The sequence below is a fragment of the Papio anubis genome, chromosome X, assembly GCF_008728515.1.
Source record: "Papio anubis isolate 15944 chromosome X, Panubis1.0, whole genome shotgun sequence".
Lineage (NCBI taxonomy): Eukaryota > Metazoa > Chordata > Mammalia > Primates > Cercopithecidae > Papio > Papio anubis.
Genome location: NC_044996.1, coordinates 135,668,652 through 135,689,161, shown reverse-complemented (window position 1 = coordinate 135,689,161; position 20,510 = coordinate 135,668,652). Strand labels below are relative to the sequence as shown.

At 46.1% G+C, this 20,510-nt stretch overlaps 1 protein-coding gene across 1 annotated transcript in view; it reads left to right on the top strand.

The window, feature by feature from the left end:
• Positions 1–10,807, top strand: part of WWC3 (WWC family member 3) — an 83,867-nt gene extending 73,060 nt beyond the window's left edge. Inside the window, exons 18-22 of the mRNA XM_031660544.1 lie at positions 803–967; positions 2,999–3,091; positions 5,027–5,254; positions 5,731–5,858; positions 7,741–10,807. Coding sequence (XP_031516404.1) covers positions 803–967; positions 2,999–3,091; positions 5,027–5,254; positions 5,731–5,858; positions 7,741–7,807 — 681 coding nt within the window. The 3' untranslated portion in view covers positions 7,808–10,807. The remainder of the gene's footprint in view (positions 1–802; positions 968–2,998; positions 3,092–5,026; positions 5,255–5,730; positions 5,859–7,740) is intronic.
• Positions 10,808–20,510: the final 9,703 nt, after the last annotated feature.

Sequence of the window (20,510 nt, the reverse complement as noted above, 5' to 3'; positions counted from 1 at the left end):
AAAAAACTAGCCGGGCGAGGTGGCGGGCGCCTGTAGTCCCAGCTACTCGGGAGGCTGAGGCAGGAGAATGGCGTAAACCCGGGAGGCGGAGCTTGCAGTGAGCCGAGATCCGGCCACTGCGCTCTAGCCTAGCCTGGGCCACAGAGCCAGACTCCGTCTAAAAAAAAAAAAAAAGATACCAATAATCCGGCCGAGCACGGTGGCTCAAGCCTGTAATCCCAGCACTTTGGGAGGCCGAGACAGGAGGATCACTAGGTCAGGAGATCGAGCCCATCCTGGCTAACCTGGTAAAATCCTGTCTCTACTAAAAAATACAAAAAACTAGCCGGGCGAGGTGGCGGGCGCCTGTAGTCCCAGCTACTTGGGAGGCTGAGGCAGGAGAATGGCGTGCATCCGGGAGGCAGAGCTTGCAGTGAGCTGAGATCTGGCCACTGCACTCCAGCCTGGGCGACAGAGCAAGACTCCGTCTCAAAAAAAAAAACAAAAAAACAAAAAAAAAACCACTTGATGTTGAACACAGAGCCAGCAGGGATCGCTCTTGGACCAGATATGGGGTGTGCAAAAGAGATCAGGAGTCCGGGATGACCCTAATATTCTTCGCATGAACAAATGGAAAGTTGAGATCCCTGTGAGAGGAGGGGCCGGGGTGGGGTTGGGGGGATATCAGCCTTTCCATTGTGGACATGCCACGTGTGAAACTCCAGCTAAATCCTGAATGGAGAAGTGAAAGACATGGTTGTTCCTGTAAGTTTATTGCTCACGTTACGAAAGAAGCCATGGTCACGAGTGAACCACTCCCTAGGTTGATAAGGAAACCAACACAGAAGATCTCTTTCCGGAAGAAGCAGCCAGCCTCCTGAAGGAGCGGTCCAGCCGCCGGGCCCGAGGGTCACCTTTTGTTCGGAGTGGCACGATTGTCCGTTCCCAGACCTTCTCGCCTGGAGCACGAAGCCAGTATGTTTGCAGAGTAAGTTGGAATTCCTTTGTCACCTGTCTGGAATGTTTTCTCTTCCGTCCCCTTTGTGATGTTTTTTTTTTTTTCCTGCTGTTTATACTGAGAGGCATATGTATTTGCACCAATGATACCAATCCATGCACTGCGAACTTTACAGGTACGCGGTGATGACATCGGTGCTGTGATCTCCCCACATGCCTTACCATGCTTATCTAACTCTGGATTTGTTCAGGATTCAAATTCATCCCTTCCCCCAGTTTTCAGTGTTGTGTATGTACTGACCTGTGGGCAACAAGCAGAGCGAATCATTTCTACCTCAGCGTAAAGAACGAGTGGAAGCAGGGGTTCTCTTGAATGGGTTGAGCTGGAGGAGCCGGGAACCTGAGTGGCTTGGAGCCCTGTGGGGCAGCCAGGTCTCTGGGTCAGAGGGTGGGTGGTCCTGGCAGAGGGGCAGTGGGTTCTCACCCACATGTAAATTCCCAACCTGCGGATGAGTGGGAGACACTCAGCAGTTCTCAGCCATGGCTGCGCCTTGCAGTCAAATCACGGGGAGAGGGGGAATTCAACAGATCCTGGTACCCACATAGCACCCCAGAGATTTGCCATTGGTCACAGGTAAGGCCTGGGCATCAGAACTTCCGGAAGCACCCAGATGCTTCTAGCATGTCACACAAGGCTGAGAACCCCAAGGTGGGTGGAGGGAAGACTCGAGCCAGTGTGGTCAATGAAGGTAGAACAGAGTGATAGTGCCAGCATGGACTTGTACAGAAAGGGCTTTTAAGGATGGTGGCTCATGACACAGTGACCTGGAGGGGCCGTTTGGTTGAGAACCATGACCCTTCCTGCACCTCTGAATTGAGACTGTTGAAGAAGGCATCTGCCCTGGAGGTGCTGGCTCCATGAGGGCAGAGCCAAGGCAGATCTTCGGAGAGGGAAGGACCTGAGACCCTCAAAGGAGATGTTGCAAACACTGTGGGAGGGGGCCTAGGTGGCCAAAACGCCCTCTCAGCCATGTTGGTGAGACCTGCCGCTGTTGTCCCATTGGTCCAAAGTGTCCCTGCTGGCAACTGCCCTGGATCGTGCCGGGTCCAGTCTGGGCCCTCCCACTCGTCATGCTTCAGCCCCATGGAGGCTGATGCTCAAGCGCTTGGCTGAACGTTCTAGATGGAAGGCCACACTCACTGTCCTCCTTGTTCCAGGCTCCTGCCAAGTCACCAACGTGCCGGCTGGAGGGGCTGCTTATTGAGGGGGGAAGGGTGCAAGCAGGTAGTGCTTTGCTTACCCAGAGGAAAAGCTCTGTGTGCCTGCGTAACAGCTGCACTTACTGGCAATGCTTCTGGATGCTTCGCTGTTCTGTATGTTTGTATGAATGCCGTGCAGGTGTGCTGCCAGGCCGTTGCACTTCCTGAGTAGGTTTACTGGCGTGGAAAATAAGGCCATGAAGGCAGGGATGTTGGATTTCTCAGAGTCACACTGATCCTGAGGTGACACCCTGCCACCAAATGAAGGCTGTAATGACTTGACTCCCATAAAGATGACATTCTTTACTTTCTTGTTTAAAAGTACACCCTGTCCTTTGATGAGCACAGCTGCAGTTGGCAATGTTGGCTTGTCCTACTACCAGGAGTGAGTCTCTTTTGGAAGTCATTTTCTCCAGCTATTGCCAAAGCCACAAATACAGCACATGAGAAAGACTGAGGAAAAGGGAACCATGCTGAGGGCAGTGCTGGCCTTCGTGGGGACTGTATAGGGCACGAAACGGCGTTGGTATGGATCACATGGAGATTTTGTTGGCTCAGTTAGCCTGGAAACCGGGGGAGGGTTTCATTTGCTTGTTTTTGTTTTGTTTTGTTTTTTCATTTTAGCAGAAACTCTTGTTTAAATTGAAACCCAAAGACCTTCTCCAAGCACCAATAATCATAAATGCACTTGAGGGCCTGTGAAGAGGATGAAAATAATCCATTCTGAGACTCTGAGTACACACAGAGAATGAACTGTGCGTTGCTGAGAAATTGTTTCTGAACATCATTCTTTTTGGTACAGCTTTATCGTAGTGACAGCGACAGTTCAACGCTGCCCCGGAAGTCCCCCTTTATCCGAAACACTTTGGAAAGACGAACCCTTCGCTATAAGCAGGTGTGTGCCCTGTAAACAAATATGGAATCTGTGCTTGCCCTGCGAGTGATTTTTACAAGCCTTAAAAGGTAATATTTAAGGTCATGTAAATGAAAAGGTAGTATTTGTATTTCTTGTTTACTTAACAGATGTAATGTCATAATGTTGCTAATATTTCTTAAGATAGTATCATGGTTTCAGATAATCCATGATCTTTACATTCTTCAGTATAATAAATAACCATTTCTATATAATAGGCTCTTTTCTCTTTTTTTGACAGGAGAATATATATAGTTTAGAAAAGTTGAGTTTTTCAACATATTACCTTTCTGGGCAGGGATCGTATATATATATAGTGTGTGTGTGTGTGTGTGTGTGTGTAGAGAGGAAGAGAGACGGAAACACAAAAAACCCCTGATTTCCATGTGGCAGTTGTGCTCTACCACATAGAAGAGTGGCTGCTGACTGGGAAGAAAAAGAAAGTTTATAATTTGGGCCAGGCGCAGAGGCTCACGCCTATAATCCCAGCACTTTGGGAGGCTGAGGTGGGCGGATCACCTGAGGTCAGGAGTTCGAGACCAGCCTGTCCAAAATGGTGAAACCCTGTCTCTACTAAAAATACGAAAATTAGCCAGGCATGGCAGCACGTGCCTGTAATCTCAGCTACTCAGAAGGCTGAGGCAGGAGAATTGCATGAACCCGGGAGGGCGGAGGTTGCAGTGAGCTTAGATCACGCCACTGTACTCCAACCTGGGAGACAGAGCAAGACTCCATCTCAAAAAAAAAAAAAACAAAAAACAAAAAACAAAGTGCATAATTTGGCTGTAGAAGTGTCTCACAGCAGCATCGCTGCTGGCATTTCAGACAGGCTCATTCTTTGCTGTAGGGGCTGCCCCGTGCACTATAGGATGTTGAGCAGCGTCCCTGGGCTCCACCCACCAGATGCCAGTAACACCCCATCACACACACAGCAGTTGTGACACCCAAAATGTCCACAGACATTGCCAGCTGTCCTCCGGGGGACCAGATTCTCCTGGTTGAGAACCATGAAGCTCTGCTGGGAATTCAGCAGTGCTTTTAAATAATTTATATTAAGTTACAACCCATATTTGCATTTAAATTCTGTGTATGTGCAAAATAGTGTTGTGTGTGTAAAAAGCATGCCGTGACTCAGGCCACTGACCCATGGTGATTGGCAAATGGATTTGTAGTTTTGCTGCGGTGACTGCTCTCTCAGGGTTCTGTTTCCCGTTGGATGGAAAGTACAGTTTGGCAGACAAGTCTTTTCCCTGTCAGGGCTTTCCTGAACATAGGTATGTTTGCTTACTTGAGCAAACATATGGGGAGGAAGCTTTGGAAAGCTTGCACGTGTGTGTCTGCGTGTTTGCGTGGGTGTGTGTATACTTTTTCTTTTAAACAACAAGTGCTCATGTGGTTCATAACATACTTTCTTTCCCGTTGTACAGTGGATCATTCAGATTTTTCCATGTCCATATATTTTTTCAACTTGTTACAATGGCTACATTTTATACTGGCCTTGTAATTTATTTAATGTTTCCTGCTGTTATAGACTTAACGGTTTTTTTCTGTCATAAACCTTAATGGGACCACTTTTGCATGTCAACAGTTATGCCTTTCAGATGCAAGTTTGCTTTAGACATATATATATTCTCAAACGGCCCTTCAGAAAGATTGTGCCCTTTTTTGATCCTGCCAGCCCCATGTAAGAGCATCTGTTGCTGCACACTTCTGCCAATACATAGGTCATCATTAAAGAAAAACAGTTTGCCGTTACTAACCTTGATGCTGAACTAGAGATTTACATTCCTCTTGCCCACATCTGTGTTTTTTAACCTTGGGCGTGCTTAGAGAAATACATGTGCCTGACTTGTCTCCTATTGTGGAAGAACCTTCTAGAAGGCCTGAGTGAGGGCTCACAGCTGGTGTCTCTTGCAGTCATGCAGGTCTTCCCTGGCTGAGCTCATGGCCCGCACCTCCCTGGACTTGGAGCTGGATCTCCAGGCGTCGAGAACACGGCAGAGGCAGCTGAATGAGGAGCTCTGTGCCCTCCGTGAGCTGCGGCAGCGGTTGGAGGACGCCCAGCTCCGCGGCCAGACCGACCTCCCACCCTGGGTGCTTCGGGACGAGCGGCTCCGTGGCCTGCTGCGGGAGGCCGAGCGGCAGGTGGGGTCCCCTGTGGTCAGCTCCCGCCTGCACCTCACTGCTCCCTGCTCCAGGCTGTGAAGGGAGCCTCCCAGACATGGAGGTGGTCCCTGAAGTGCCCCACCACTGGGCTCTCGGAGCCCCTTCTGCCTCTGTGGCCTGCGAGGATGGCGTCTGTGTGGCTCCTGCGTCCATCTGGAGGCTGCGGGTGCTGGAGGAAGGGTCATGGGCCCTCTCCACCTTGTGGGGGAACATTCTGGGTCCCTAGTTGTCAGGCCTGACTCCAGCCACCCCTGGCCTCTGTCTCCTAGGAGGAATTCCTTGGGGGGTTGGGGGGAGTGTGGGTGAGGTAGTCCTTACTCCCTCCTGGGTCGCACCTCACTGACTGTGGTTGGTTCTTCTGGGCTGTAGGGCTGGCAGTGACTTACTCATTCTTCCTTTAAAAAAAAAAAAAACAAAAACAAAATCACCTTGTTGGTCCAATGTTGCTGTTCCAGACAAGACAGACCAAACTTGACTACCGTCATGAGCAGGCAGCTGAGAAGATGCTGAAGAAGGCCTCCAAGGAGATCTACCAGCTGCGTGGGCAGAGCCACAAAGAGCCCATCCAAGTGCAGACCTTTAGGTATGGCAGAGGCGCAGCAAGACTGGCCCCTTAGTCCTGCTTCCTCCTTACTGTCGTGCCTTTGGCATGGTAGAAAGTACAGTGAGTCTGTTTTTGTTTTTCTTTTGAGACAGTCTCACTCTGTCACCCAGGCTGGAGTGCAGTGGCGCGATCTCATCTCACTGCACCCTCTGCCCCCTGGGCTCAAACAAGTCTCATGCTTCAACCTCCCGAGTAGCTGGGATTACAGATGTGTGCTACCATGCCTGGCTAATTTTTAAATTTTAGTAGAGTGGGTTTTGCCATGTTGCCCAGGCTGATCTCAAACTCCTGACCTCAAATGATTCACCTGCCTCGGCCTCCCAAAGTGCTGGGATTACAGGCGTGAGCCCCTGCGTCCAGCCCCATGAGTCTTTAAAACTCATGGAAAGTCGAGAACAAAACAGGAATCCACTGCAGTCAGTAGTGTATTTTCATGTTTTTATCCTGATCTTTTTTCCCTACAGTTTTTTTTCATGCCACTTCTAATCATAATGTGGGTTCAATTTTGCATTTAGCATTTTTAAAATTAAAATATTCCATGTTGTTGTATAATCTGCTATCTTGTAATGTCTCATCTAATAGTTTACTCAACCACTATATTTTATAACATGCTGCTCGTCTTCAAATGTTGGCTATTGTAAATAACAGTGATAAACATACACATACATATAGGTCCCCCCAACCCCAGACAGGGTCTCACTCTGTCACCCAGGCTGGAGTGTGGTGGCTCAGTCATGGCTCATTACAGCCTTGACCTCCCAGGCTCAAGTGATCCTCCCACCTCACCCTCTCAAGTAGCTGGGACTGTAGGCACATGCCACCATGCCCTGCTCATTTTTGTAGAGATGGGGTCTCACTGTGTTGCCCAGGCTGATCTCAAACTCCTGAGCTCAAGCGATCCACCTGCCTCAGCTGCCCAAAGTTCTAGGATTACAGGCATGAGCCACTGTACCCGACCACCTTTGCTTTTTCAATTAACTTTTGATTAAGGCAAAATGTATCTGCAGGAAAGCTGTATATCATACACACATGGTCCAGTGAATTGTTACAAACTCGTCCTAAGAATCGATCATTATCAGCGCCCCCAGATCCCACACTAGAGTAACCACCACCTTGAATTCTAATAGTATGGATTGGTTTTGTCTGTTTTGTTTTTGCTGAGGGGATTTTTACAGATATATCAATATTCTTTTGTGTCTGTGGAAAAATTAAGTTGAAATTCACATAACATAAAATGACCATCTTACACTTCAGCCTTTGGTGCATTCACAATGTTATGCAACCACCCCCTCTGTCTAGTTCCAGAACATTTTTACCACCCCAAAAGTAAACCCTATACCCATTAAGCAGTCACTCCCCCTTCTCCCTCCCCTAGCTCTGTCTCTAGGGATTTGCCTTTCTGACTGTTTCATAGGAATGGGATCATATCTTACGTGGACTTTTGTGTCTGGCTTCTTTCCCACAGCTGAGGGTTTTCGAGGTTCATCCATGTCGTAGCCTATGTGTCAGTGTGTCCTTCCTTGTTAAGGGTGAATAAAATGTGTCTGACTTTTAGCCCTAATTTTTGTATACATTAAATATTCACATAGTTTTCACTTTTTCATTCATTTGTTAATACGACAGGTATTTCCTGAGTACCTAATATACACCAGGCATTGTTCTAGGCACCCGAGATGAAGAAACCCCTGCCCTTACGGTTCTTCATAATTCACATTTGGAGACTCTGTATACAAGCACATGTGTTGTTGGGGACTTAAATTCAGTTTGTTGTATGAATAAGAAAAGCCATGATTGATATGAGAGCCACCAGCTTTCCGTGTCTTCATATCAGCTTCTGACGTGTAATTCTCTCCGGTCCCAGGGAGAAGATAGCATTCTTCACAAGGCCAAGGATCAACATACCTCCTCTCCCAGCCGACGACGTCTGATGGAGTGCATTGTGCACATGAAGTATTTATCCGCCTGTTTTATTTTCATGAAGTTCTTAGACTAGCTGAATTTGTCTTTAAAATATTTGTGCAAAGCTATTAATATACACATTTTGTAAAAAAAAAAAAAACCCACGTATATCTATTCATATATATTTTATAATAGTGACGGCAACAGGGCTTGGTTTTTCCTTGTTGTGAAATCGACATCTCTGAAGACAGGTTATTTTATAAAAGATCAATTATCATGTTAAGAATGTACAGTTTTTATGCTGTTTTATTTGACTTAAAGGCTGGAAGACAGAAACGAAGTGAGTTCAGGCAAATTCACTGTATTGTAATTTATTTATAGTACTTTTTTTTCCTTGAAGGAAAATACTGACTTTAAGTTGTATTTTAAGACTGAAATTTTGTTCTTTAGTACTTTTCATGCAGTAGAATGGAACTTGGGGCTGGTTTTGTTTTTGACACCTGAAATGCAAACACTATGTGCTAAATTTGTCACGTATCATATGTGCATTTACCATGTATATTGTACACGTTCACTCCCTTGATGTCATGTTAAAATGTCCCCTGCAGTGATTCAGTCGTGACTCAGAAGCATGTGTGTGTTGCAGAGGTCAGTCTCCGGCGTGGGCTGCACGCCAACCGCTCATTTCTGTATTGTCTTCGGATACATCTCTCTGTGCTCAGCGTGAGTCTGAAGCAGGCGCCAGAGCCTCTGGTGTATGGGGCTTCAGCCTGCTTGCTTGTGGTGGCTGTCTGTGGGTCTTCAGCCTGCCTGTCCGTGGTGGCTGTCCATGCTGCCCGCCTCCCCGCACCCCGCCCTGTCCGACTGTAACAGACCAGGAAGGTGGCGGAGGAACTCCTGCCACGCCACTGTGTCATGAAGGAAAGTGAAAGGGAACGAGGAAGTAGGAACGCCCACGCTCGTTGACTCCGTGGATGAATATAGCAGTTAGGACATAGACACCATCACCTTTGAAGGTGCTTGTTTGGGGGAGGAAAGGACATACGGGTAACTAGAACTACCCAGCGAGTCGTCCAGAGGAGAGGATTGGGTTTGAGTCAGAAGGCTCCCTGTACTGGAGTCAACCCACTATTCCTCAAGAAATCTTAGAACTAGCTTGTGAGGAAAAACATTTTTTAATGTAATAAAAATATGCCATTATTCTTTGAAATGCCAAATGATATAAATATTTTGCCTAATACATATTTATTATAGATGAAATGCATTCTTCTCAATGAGGCCTCGATTTGAGTCAATGGGGTGGGCCACAGGAAATGCCAGAGGAACCAGAACTCAGAACTCTTCCTCCTGGACCTTTCTTCCCTTCCCGTGGAGATACCCCTTTGAATCAGGCCTCTCTCTTCTCATCAGTCTGTAGCTTCCCCCCTTGTATAACCTCCTTTCCTTTTTACATTTATTAAAAGTGGATTTTGTAAAAGCATTTCATTGACACGCGACCTATCACGGACAATGGAATTCGTCAGTGGTGGTAAGACTGAAATCCTGATGCTTTTCATGCTTCTTGTCTCTTGCTATGTATTTCTGCCTCTAGCCTTGCATGTTTTGCCTTTTTTTTTTTTTTTTTTTCCTTTTTGGCCAATTCCTTTTTATATGTGCCCGCAACAGAGGTGGGGAGACACGGAGCACCCTGGGTCCTTCCCAGTGCTGCTGGGCAGGCCCTGTCTCCAGGCTCCAACTGTTGAAACTTTGAAGGGCAACAAACAACCATCCACACTGCCAGACCCTAGGCTGTTCAGGGGTGCAGCTCATTTCCACCTCGGCCCCAGGACACCGAGCCTGTGCCCCACAAGGATCTGTCTAAATGGGAGGGATTGAGGCTACTTTTCTGCCAACCCCTGTTAAGTAGTTGTGTGGGGAAACCCACTGTGTCAGTGCAGGAAGCCCCAGACAAATGTTTTCAAATAAATTTCACTGCCCAGCCTGCACAGATTTCTATTTGAAGTACTTCCCTTCCACCCTGACACCCAAAGGGTTTTTTTTTTTTTTTTTTTTTTTTTTAAGAGACAGGGTCTTGCTTTGTTGCCCAGGCTGGAGTGCAGTGATGTGATCATAGCTCACTGCATCCTCAACCTCCTGGGCTCAGGTGACCCTCCTGCCTCACCCTCCCAAAGTTCTGAGATTATAGGCATGAGCCACTGTGCCTAGCCTATTTTGATTTTTTTCTTAGAGTCAAGGTCTTGCTCTGTTGTCCAGGCTGATCTTGGACTTGCGAGCCACCATGCCTGGCTGGGTTTTTTACAAATAGAATCTCACTGATAGCCCGCAAGAAACAGATGCCGCCCCTGCTTCCATATCAGTTCAAGGAGCCCTCGTGTTTGCCACCTTTCCTTTGAACTTCCCCCTGCCTCCCTGCCTGTGTCTGCTTTTGCAGCTCAATGCAGCCATGACAAGGAAAGAAAAGACAAAGGCAGGCCAGAGAGCTGGGCAGTTCTCTGCAGATGCAGATGCAGGCAGTGGAGGTGGCCCGAGCAGGCAGAAGGACACCAAGCGCCCTATGCTGCTTGTCATTCATGACGTGGTCTTGGAGCTTCTGACTAGTTCAGACTGCCACGCCAACCCCAGAAAATACCCCACATGCCAGAAAAGTGAAGTCCTATGAGCTGAAGGGGTGTTTCCATCTATGTTTCAATCTCTCCGTCTACCAGGCCTCACGATAGAAAAAAAAAAACCAAAACGCTGCCAGGTTTTAGGAGCAGTTCTGGTCTCAAAACCATCAGGATCCTGCCACCAGGGTTCTTTTGAAATAGTACCACACGTAAAAGGGAATTTGGCTTTCATTTCATCTAATCACTGAATTGTCAGGCTTTGATTGATAATTGTAGAAATAAGTAGCCTTCTGTTGTGGGAATAAGTTATAATCAGTATTCATCTCTTTGTTTTTTGTCACTGTTTTCTCTCTAATTGTGTCATTTGTACTGTTTGAAAAATATTTCTTCTATAAAATTAAACTAACCTGCCTTAAGAACAGAGTGGAAATGTGTGGTTTTATGGAAAAAAATGTTTAATTATGGAAGCTTAAATATATAAAAATGTGTGTTTTTAAGCATAAAAATAGAGTTATAAAATCAGAGAAAATAGTAAGCTGAACACAGGCCTCATCCAGCTTCAACACGATCAGTCATGGCTGTCCTCTCCTTTACCCTCCAGCCCACCTCCTCCTCTTAGAATTTGAAGCAAAGCTGATACGCCTTATCGTTTCATCTTGAAATATTTCAATATGTATTGCTAAAAGAGAAAAACACAATAACCTTATCACATCCTAGCATTTAATAATTCCTTACTGTTGCTAAATATCCAAGGTTTTCGCTTCCAATTATCTCGTGTCATTCTTTCTTTAACTCTTTGAACAGAATCTAAACATGATCCACTTATTAGGATTTTTTTTTTTTTGGTCTGTGTTTTTCTTTTTTGGTAATAGTTTTTCTTGATATATAACTCACATGCCATACAATTCACCCATTTAATATGTATAATTCAGTGGTTTTAGTATATTCAGAGTCGTGCCAATATCACAATTTTTAGAACGTTTTCATCATCCCCCAAAAAAGCCCCCAAACTCATTAGCAGTTGCTCCCCATTCCTCTGAGACCCCAGCAACCACTAATCTCTCTGTCTCTACACATTTGCCCGTTCTGAACATTTCATATCAATGACATAATATGTGGCCTTTGTGTCTGGGTTCATTCACTTAGCATATGCTTTCAAGGTTCATCCATGTTGTAGTGTGTGTTGAGACTTCATTCTTTTTTATGGCTGAATCATCTTCCATTGCATGGATAGGCCACATTTTCTTCATTTTTCAGTTGATGGACACTTTGCTTCCACGTTGTGGCCATTATGGATAATGCTGCTATGGAATTTCACATTTAAGCTTTTCTGTGGATATATGTTTTCATTTCTCTTAGGTCTATACCTAAAAGTGAAATCACTGGGTTACATGGTAATTCCATGTTTAACTCTTTGAGGACTTGCCAGACTGTTTCCAAAGCAGCTGCACCATTTCCCATTCCTACCAGCAGTTGCTCCACATCCTGGCCAACACTTGTTACGTCCTTTTGCTTATAGCTGTCTTAGTGGGTGCCAAGTGGTATCTCATTGTAGTTATGGCTGGCTTTTTTTGAGGTGGAGTCTTGCTCTGTTGCCCAGCCTGCAGTGCAGTGGCACAATCTCGACTCACTGCAGCCTCTGCCTCCCAGGTTCAAGTGATTCTCCTGCCTCAGCCTCTGGAGTAGATGGGATTACAGGTGTGTGCCACCATGCCCAGCTAATTTTTGTATTTTTAGTAGAGACAGAGTTTCACCATGTTGGCCAGGCTGGTCTCGAACTCCTGACCTCAAGTGATTTGCCTGCCTTGGCCTCCCAAAGTGCTGGGATTACAGGCGTGAGCCACCATGCCCTGCGGAGTCAGATTTTTATTCTTGCCTTTACCCTATTTTTCCCCTCTCCTTACAGGTAACCATTGGAAAGAGATGACTGTTTTTCCTTGCATTGTTATTTTAAAATATAAGCAGGTATATAAACGTGTGTACATACAAATATATACATATGACTACACAAATATGAACACATCTATATTTGTATTTTTCCCCCCTTTCTTGGGCAAATGGTAGCACAAAAGCACATTTTTCTTCACCTGGCTTTTTTTACTTAAAAGTATATCCCTACAGGTGGTGCACCACCTGTAGTCCCAGCTACTTGGGAGGCTGAGTTGGGAGGATCCTTTGACACCAGGGGTTCAAGAGTAGCCTGGACAATGTAGCGAGACTGCATTTCTTTAAAAAAAGAAAAACATATATCCCAGAGACCACCAAAGTCTGTATTGGCTGCTATAGTGATTTACCACAAGCTTGGTGGCTTAACAAAAATTTATTTCACGGTTCTCAAGGCCAAAAGTGCTAAATCAAGGTGTCACCGGGGCTACACTCTCTTCAGAGGCCCTAGGGGAGGAATCTTTGCTGTCTCTTCTGGCTCCTGCTGCTGCTGACAATCCTTGGTTTGTGCAAGAAACATGACTCCAGTCTCGGCCCCATCGTCACATCACCGTTCCCTCTGTTTCTCCCTGTCTTCTCTCTTTCACAAGAACGTCTGCCATTGGATTTAGGGCCTACCCGGTTAATCCAGGATGATCTCATCTCCAGGTCTTTAATTACCTCTGCAAAGACTCTTTCCAAATAAGGTCATGTTCCCAAGTTCCAGGTAGACATATCTTTAGGGCCACTATTCAATCCACTACGATCTGTCCTCTGCACCACCCCCCCAAATTTACATGCGACCCACAGCAAAATAACATTCATCCCATCCCCATATCCCCCAAAGTGGTATGTATAAGTATTCTTTTCGTTTTACCTTTGCACACAACATTAGTGGATGTACCATTGTTTATTCAACCATCTTCTGGTTGTTTCTAGTCATGCTATTAAAAATAATTCAACAGGCCGGGCGCAGTGGCTCACGCCTGTAATCCCAGCACTTTGGGAGGCCCAGGCGGGCAGATCATGAGATCAGGAGTTCGAGACCAGCCTGACCAACATGGTAAAACCCCATCTCTACTAAAAATACAAAAATTAGCTGGGCATGGTGGCATGCGCCTGTAATCCCAGCTACTCAGGAGGCTGAGGCAGGAGAATCGCTTGAACCTGGGAGGCGGAGGTGGCAGTGAGCCGAGATCGTGCCATTGCACTCCAGCCTGGGTGACAGAGCGAGACTCCGTCTCAAAAAAGAATAATAATAATTCAACAACGACAGTCTTCTGCAGACATCTTTTCACATTTTTGGCAGGGTTTCTGTTTTTATTTTATTGATAGAAATGGTATTGCCATGTTGCCCATGCTGGTCTCCAACTCCTGGTCTCAAGCTATCCTCCTGCTTCCATCTCCCAAAGTGTTGGGATTTCAGGTGTGAGCCACCCTGCCTGGCCTTTGCCAGGATTTTCGTGAGATACATCCCAAGAAGTGGGATCTCTGGATCAACGGTAATGCATGTGGCATGTTGCTGGGTGTCGCTGCATTTTCCTCATAGGGGCTTTACCATTTCGTATTCTCACCAGCAATGTATGAGACAGTTCCTTCACAACCTCAGCAATAGAATGGTGTCACATTTGTGAGTCTTTGCCGGTTGCAGAGGTGAGAAAACATCTCAGCACAATCAAAATATGTGCTTATGAGCAAAGCTGCTTTAATTATAGAGGCTTGTTGGTAAGTTTTAATATCAGTTAGGGCTAGCCCTCTTTCCTTTCTTCTTTCTCAGTGCTTTCCTGTATATTCTTGCTTATTTGTTCTTTCAAATGAATTTTATAATTATCTTGTCTAGCTCCAGGGAAAAAAATTATGGAATCTACTGGAATTGCATTAAACTTACAAATTTGGGAGAACCAACATCTTTATGATGTTGAATCCTCTTATCCAAGAATGTATTTCCATTTGTCCAAGACTAATTTTTTGCCTTTCAGGAATGCTTTACTGTTTTACTCATATATATTTTGGATATTTCTTGATGGGTTTTTGTCTGTTTTGTTCTCTGTCTTTGTCTGCATAAAGACAGAAAATAACAGTAAGATAAATACACATACATGCAAGGCTATTTACCTTTTTTCAGACTTTGGTGGAAAAACTAGTGTTTCCCCACTAAGTAAGATGTTGAGGTTGAGTGCAGTGTCTCATGCCCGTATCCCAGCATTTTAAGAAGCTGAGGTGGGAGGATCACTTGAGCCCAGGAGTTCAAGACTAGCCTGGGCAACATAGCGAGACCCCTTTCCTACAAAAAAATACAAAAAATTAGCTGGGCATGGTGGCATGCGCCTGTGGTCCCAGCTACACAGGAGGCTGAGGTGGGAGAATTGCTTGAACCCCAGAGGTCAAGGCTGCAGTGAGCCATGTTCATGCCATTGCACTCCAGCCTGGGTGACAGAGACCCTGTCTCGAAGAAAAAAAGTGGCCGGGGCAGTGGCTCACGCCTGTAATTCCAGCAGTTTGGAAGGCTGAGGTGGGCAGATCACGAGGTCAGGAGTTCGAGACCAGCCTGGCCAACATAGCGAAACCCCATCTCTACTAAAAATACAAAAATTAGCTGGGCATGGTGGCATGCGCCTGTAGTCCCAGCTACTCAGGAGGCTGAGGCAGGAGAATCACCTGAACCTGGTAGGTGGAGGTTGCAGTGAGCTGAGATCGCACCACTGTACTCCAGCTTGGGCAACACAGTGAGAATCTGTCTCAAAAAACAAAACACAGGTTGTGGCCTGTGGTTCTGACTGGCTATACATTGGGGGTTCCCATGACCCCCTTCTCAGGTTCACTGACATGCTAGAGTGGTCCCACAACTCAGGGAAACATGTTTACCCATTTGTTATAAAGGATATTACAAAGTACAGCCTGATGGAAGCGATGTGGAAGGTATGGAAGGAAAGGCACGGAACTTCCATGCCCTTCCCTAGGCACCACCCTCCAGGAACCTCCATGGTGTAGTCAGCTATCTGGAAGCCCATGAAAAACCCGTCCTTTTTTTTTTTTTATGCTTTAAGGGTACATGTGCACAATGTGCAGGTTTGTTACATATGTAGACATGTGCCATGTTGGTGTGCTGCACCCGTTAACTTGTCATTTACATTAGGTATATCTCCTAAAGCTGTCCCTCCCCCCTCCCCCCACCCCACGACAGGCCCCAGTGTGTGATGTTCCCCACCCTGTGTCCAAGTGTTCTCATTGTTCAATTCCCACCTATGAGTGAGAACATGCGGTGTTTGGTTTTTATGGAGGCTCCATTACGTAGGCATGATTGATTATATCATTGACCACTGGTGATAAACTCAATCTTCAGCCCCTCTCCCCTCCCCAGAGGTCAAGGGGGTGGGGCTAAAAGTCCCAAATCTGTTATCTTGCCTTGGTCTTTCTGGTGACTGGTGACCAGCCCCTATCCTGAGGCTACCTAGGGATCCTAGCTACCGGTCATCTCATTCGCATACAAAAGACACTCATTACTCTGGACTTCTCAAAACAAAAACCTTTTAGCCTGGGAATGGTGGCTCACACCTGTAATCCCAGCAGTTTGGAAGGCCCAGGCAGGTGGATCACCTGAGGTCAGGAGTTTGAGACCAGCCTGACTAACATGGTGAAACCCCGTCTCTATTAAAAAAAAAAAAGTCAAAAATAACTTTTAACAATGCTACTGTGGCCAATTTTTACTTGTTGCAGTTGCTGTAGCAGAAAGAAGGCCTTTCCCTCCTGGCTACCTATGGACACTCCCTATCTTCTCTCTGGTCCACTCTTCTACAGTCCCCAACTTGAGCTAACTCCCACTTGTCCTTCGATAGCTTAACCATGACTTTCTCAAGGAGGCCGGAAGTGGTCTCCATCCCTGAAGAAATGTGGCCCCTCTGCTTTATGTACGTGTATGAGTTTGCTAGGGCTGTCGTAACCAAGTCCCACAGAGTGAGTAGCTTCAACAGCAGACATTGATTTTCTCACTGTCTGGAGGCTGGAAGTTCAAGATGAAGGCGCTGGCAGGCTGATTTCCCAAGGCCTCTCCCCTCAGCTTGCCGCCTCCTCACATGGTCATCACTCTGCATGCATGACCCTGTGGTCTCCTTTTTTTTTTTTTTTTTTTTTTAATAGGGGCACCAGTCAGATGGGACTAGAGCCCCACCCTAGTGGCCTGATGTTAAAACATAACCACTTCTTTAAAGAACTTACCTCCAAATATAGTCACATTCTGAGGTACTGGGGAGTTGAGACTTCAACATATGAATTTGGGGGGACATAATTCAGCCCCTGTCAGTATTTTTCCACATCACTCAACACTTCTCTCATTAGGGATTCCCTACCCTTGATTGGGAAGACCTGTTTCATGACTGTCTTCCCCATGGACTGTAAGAGGGACTCGGCAGAGGGACACAGAGTGTGGCTGACCCTCAGGCCTTGCATTCTACCTGGTGTAGACGGAGGGCTCCCTAAATAGGAATCGGATGAATCAATGAGCCAAGGTTCTGTTCGTTTCCAATGGCTGCTGTACTTAGTGGCTTAAAACAACACGTATTTATCCTTTTCCTTTTCTGGAGGGTAGAAGTCTAAACGTGGTGTGAATGGGCTAAAATCAAGCGCCAGCAGGGTTGCGTTCCTTCTCAGGCTAGTGGGGAGATTCTGTTTCCTGGCCTCTTCCAACTTCTAGAGGCCACTTGCATTTGTTCGCTTATGGCTCTATCCTCCATCTTCAAGGCCAGCAGTGTAGCAGGTTCAAATCTCCCTCTCTGATCTCTGCTTCCATTGCCACATCTTCTATGACTCTGACCCTCCTGCCTCCCTTTTATAAGGACCCTTGTGATGACACTGGGCCCACCGGGGCCACCCAGGATCATCCCCCCATGATCTTAGGATCCCCAATCTAATCACATCTGCAAAATCTATTTTGTCATGTAAGGCAACATCTTCACAGGTCCTGGGAATAAGGGGGTGAACATCTTTGGGGAAGTCATGCTCCAGGCCACCCTAGAAGCACTGAGCTTTGAAGGATTGGTTCCTGTATTCAGTATGTATGTACTCTGGCATGTATCTCAAGTTTTGCTTTGGAACAAGTGATCAGACACTCCCCTTTCTTAGATTTCCAGGTTCCTGGTGAAGTCCAAAGGCAGAGGCTGCACATTCAGTGGCATTTGGAAGCATCTTGTCTGAGACCTGTGGCTAGAGGCAAATGGCCTTCTGGAATCTGTGCCTTTCCATCGTTCCCACTAACAGACCCTTTGGCCAGATTGCTGTTTCTACCCTGCAATTACAGGCAGAATCCCATGAGTAATAAACACAAATTGTTTTATTGCAATGGAATTCGTTTAAAAGAAATACTTTACTGCATCGTCCAATAGAATTATCTGCGATGATGGAATTGTTTTATATCTGCACTAAAATACCGTAGTGACAAGCCACATGTAACTCTTGAGCATCTGACATGTGGCTAGTGTGACTGAGGGACTGAATTTGAACTTTTAAGTTAAATTCATTTTCATGTAAATAGCAACAGTGGCTGGTGGCTACCATAGTAGAGCAGTGCAATTCTAGAAAACTCCCATTTCTAACCCAAGGTACCTGGACAAGAGCAGCTTTTCTCAGAGGCTAGGTCCAGGGTGAGAAAAGCTGTTCACTGTCCAGGTGCAATAAAATAACTGACTTCTGTCTGTGTGTGGTGGGGATGCTGTCCAATGATGGCTGCCATGCATCTGTTTCCAGCTCCCTATTCAGTAGTTCAAAGCAAGCCATGGTGGGAGAATTTACACCATGAGAATCAGCACAAGCTACAAATCAAGGCTCCCTCCCCATGCCCCACCCTTGGAGAGCTGGGTTATTTAACGTTGACTGACATGCCACTGTGCATATGCTGACTGGAGGAGACAGGCCTACTGAATTGCCTTGGCAACATCTGAGTCTCCTGGCACTCACAGAGAAAAAGGAGACAGTGGCAGCTCCACAGTTCTTACCGTCAGAGAGGAAAAACACCATATGGTTTTTTAAGGGATGGCAAAAACTTCTCTTAGCTCTTAGAGCTACACAGGCTCTTTTCTCAGGTTTCCTAGAACAGACAATGTCCTTGACAACAACTCCACTCCACAGCAAAAGCAGAGGGATTTCAAAGCTGTTGTTTGTCACATCAGTCAAGGCTGTCACTTTGGATACATGTCAGGGCAATGGGGTCTGAGTTTGCAGCCTTTGGATGTCTGCTGAGATCTGTGAACACAGCCCAGAATACCTAGAAAAGGCTAGATTGCATATTTTTATATTCCCCAAATCTTTTAGGATGCTGGCCATGTGCATAGCCCCCAGCTAGGTATGGAAGCAACTCATTGATTCATTCATTGCAGACAGTGTATTCAGGTGTAAAGGAGTTTAGGACATAAAGATAAATGAAATAGGGTCTTCACCTCCAGGTTTTATGAGATCCCCCATTTATAGAATAATTTACCAGATACTCAGGGGTGGAATTTGGAGGAGGTGAGGGAGGCACTTACCTTGGGTGCAAAATGTAAGAGGGCACCAAAAAAATCAGTAATCAAGATAATATACTGGCTGGGCACTTTGGCTCACGCCTGTAATCCCAGCACTTTGGGAGGCCGAGGCTGGCGGATCGCCTGAGGTCAGGAGTTTGAGACCAGCCTGGCCAACATGGCAAAACCCCGTCTCTACTAAAAATACAAAAATTAGCTGGGTATGGTGGTAGGCGCCTGTAACCCCAGCTACTCAGGAGGCTGAGGCAGGAGAATTGTTTGAACCTGGGAGATGGAGGTTGCAGTGAGGCAAGATCGTGCCACTGCACTCCAGCCTATGAGACAAGAGCAAAACTCCATCTCAAAAAAAAAAAAGGTATATATATATCTGTGTGTGTGTATATATATAAAATTTATAAAATCAAAATTAGTGCAGGAAATTACAACGTACAAGATACGAACATTTTAAATAAAGACAGGCTGTTGTGGATTGTTTCACTCCCCTTCAGCGTTGTGCAAGGGAGCACAGTCAATTCCAATCAGCGAGGGGTTACTTGGCCAGGAGGTCTCTGAAGGGGAGGTTTATGTGGGTGCAAATAAATTGGGCCACGGGGAGCATTATACATAGTTTTTTTTTGTGTGTGTGTTTCGGTTGTAGGGTCTTTATTGACTTTTTTCACTTGGTCCAAAATATAAGAGGATATCTTGATCACTGTATTTAGGGGCGCACATCTTTCCTTGTGTCTCAAGTTCTAATAATAAGGCGCTGCTTGCGCTCTTTCCAGATCTCTCACTTAAGCCTCACATGGCTACAAGTGGTGGATACTATTACTCTTCCTCCTTCTTGTTTTACAGAAGGGAAAAGTGGGCCTTGCAGAAGCTTGGCAAAATAGCACAGGCAGTAATATTGCAATACAGCCATGTAATACTTCAAGATGGTATATGATTAAAGCTGTTGGCTGAGAATATTTGGGAAAATTTTAGTTCTGGTGTAACAAACACTGTATCCCAGAGACAGTACTACATGCTGGGCTTTCAAAGAACAGGTAAGTGCAGCTCCCCTCCGTCCCTCCAGGAGCTCAGGGGTTAATGCGAGTAAATGATTTGGGTCTAAGCTGGTGGGTGCTGTCCAGAGGGTCCCAGGGAGCTGTGGCTCCAAGAAAGGTGGAGGGGATGGTCAGAGGCGCCTGGAGAAGAAGCTGGGGTCCCGGCCACAGAAGACCCAGTCTGACCCCAGGGTGCTCCAGCCTCCATTAGAACAGGAGGCTGATGTCAGGGCTGTCTCCGAGCCTGTCTGCAAAATGGGTGTACAGCAGTAGATGTGCCCTACTCCTGTTAACAAGCTGCCACGAGAATCAGATGACATGCTGCAAAGGAAGGCGCTCTCTACACGGTGCATGTGCTGAGGCGGGCGGATCAGTTGATATCAGGAGTTTGAGACCATCCTGGGCAACATAGTGAAACCCCATCTCTACTAAAAATACAAAAATTAGCCAGGCATGGTGGTGGGTGCCTGTAATCCCAGTTACTCAGGAGACTGAGGCACAAGAATTGCTTGAAACCAGGAGGCAAAGGTTGTAGAGCTGAGATTGTGTCACTGTAGCCTGGGCAACGAAGCAAGACTATCTCAAAAAAAAAAAAAAAAAATATATATATATATATATATATATATATAAAATATGTATAATATATATAACATATAATACACACAC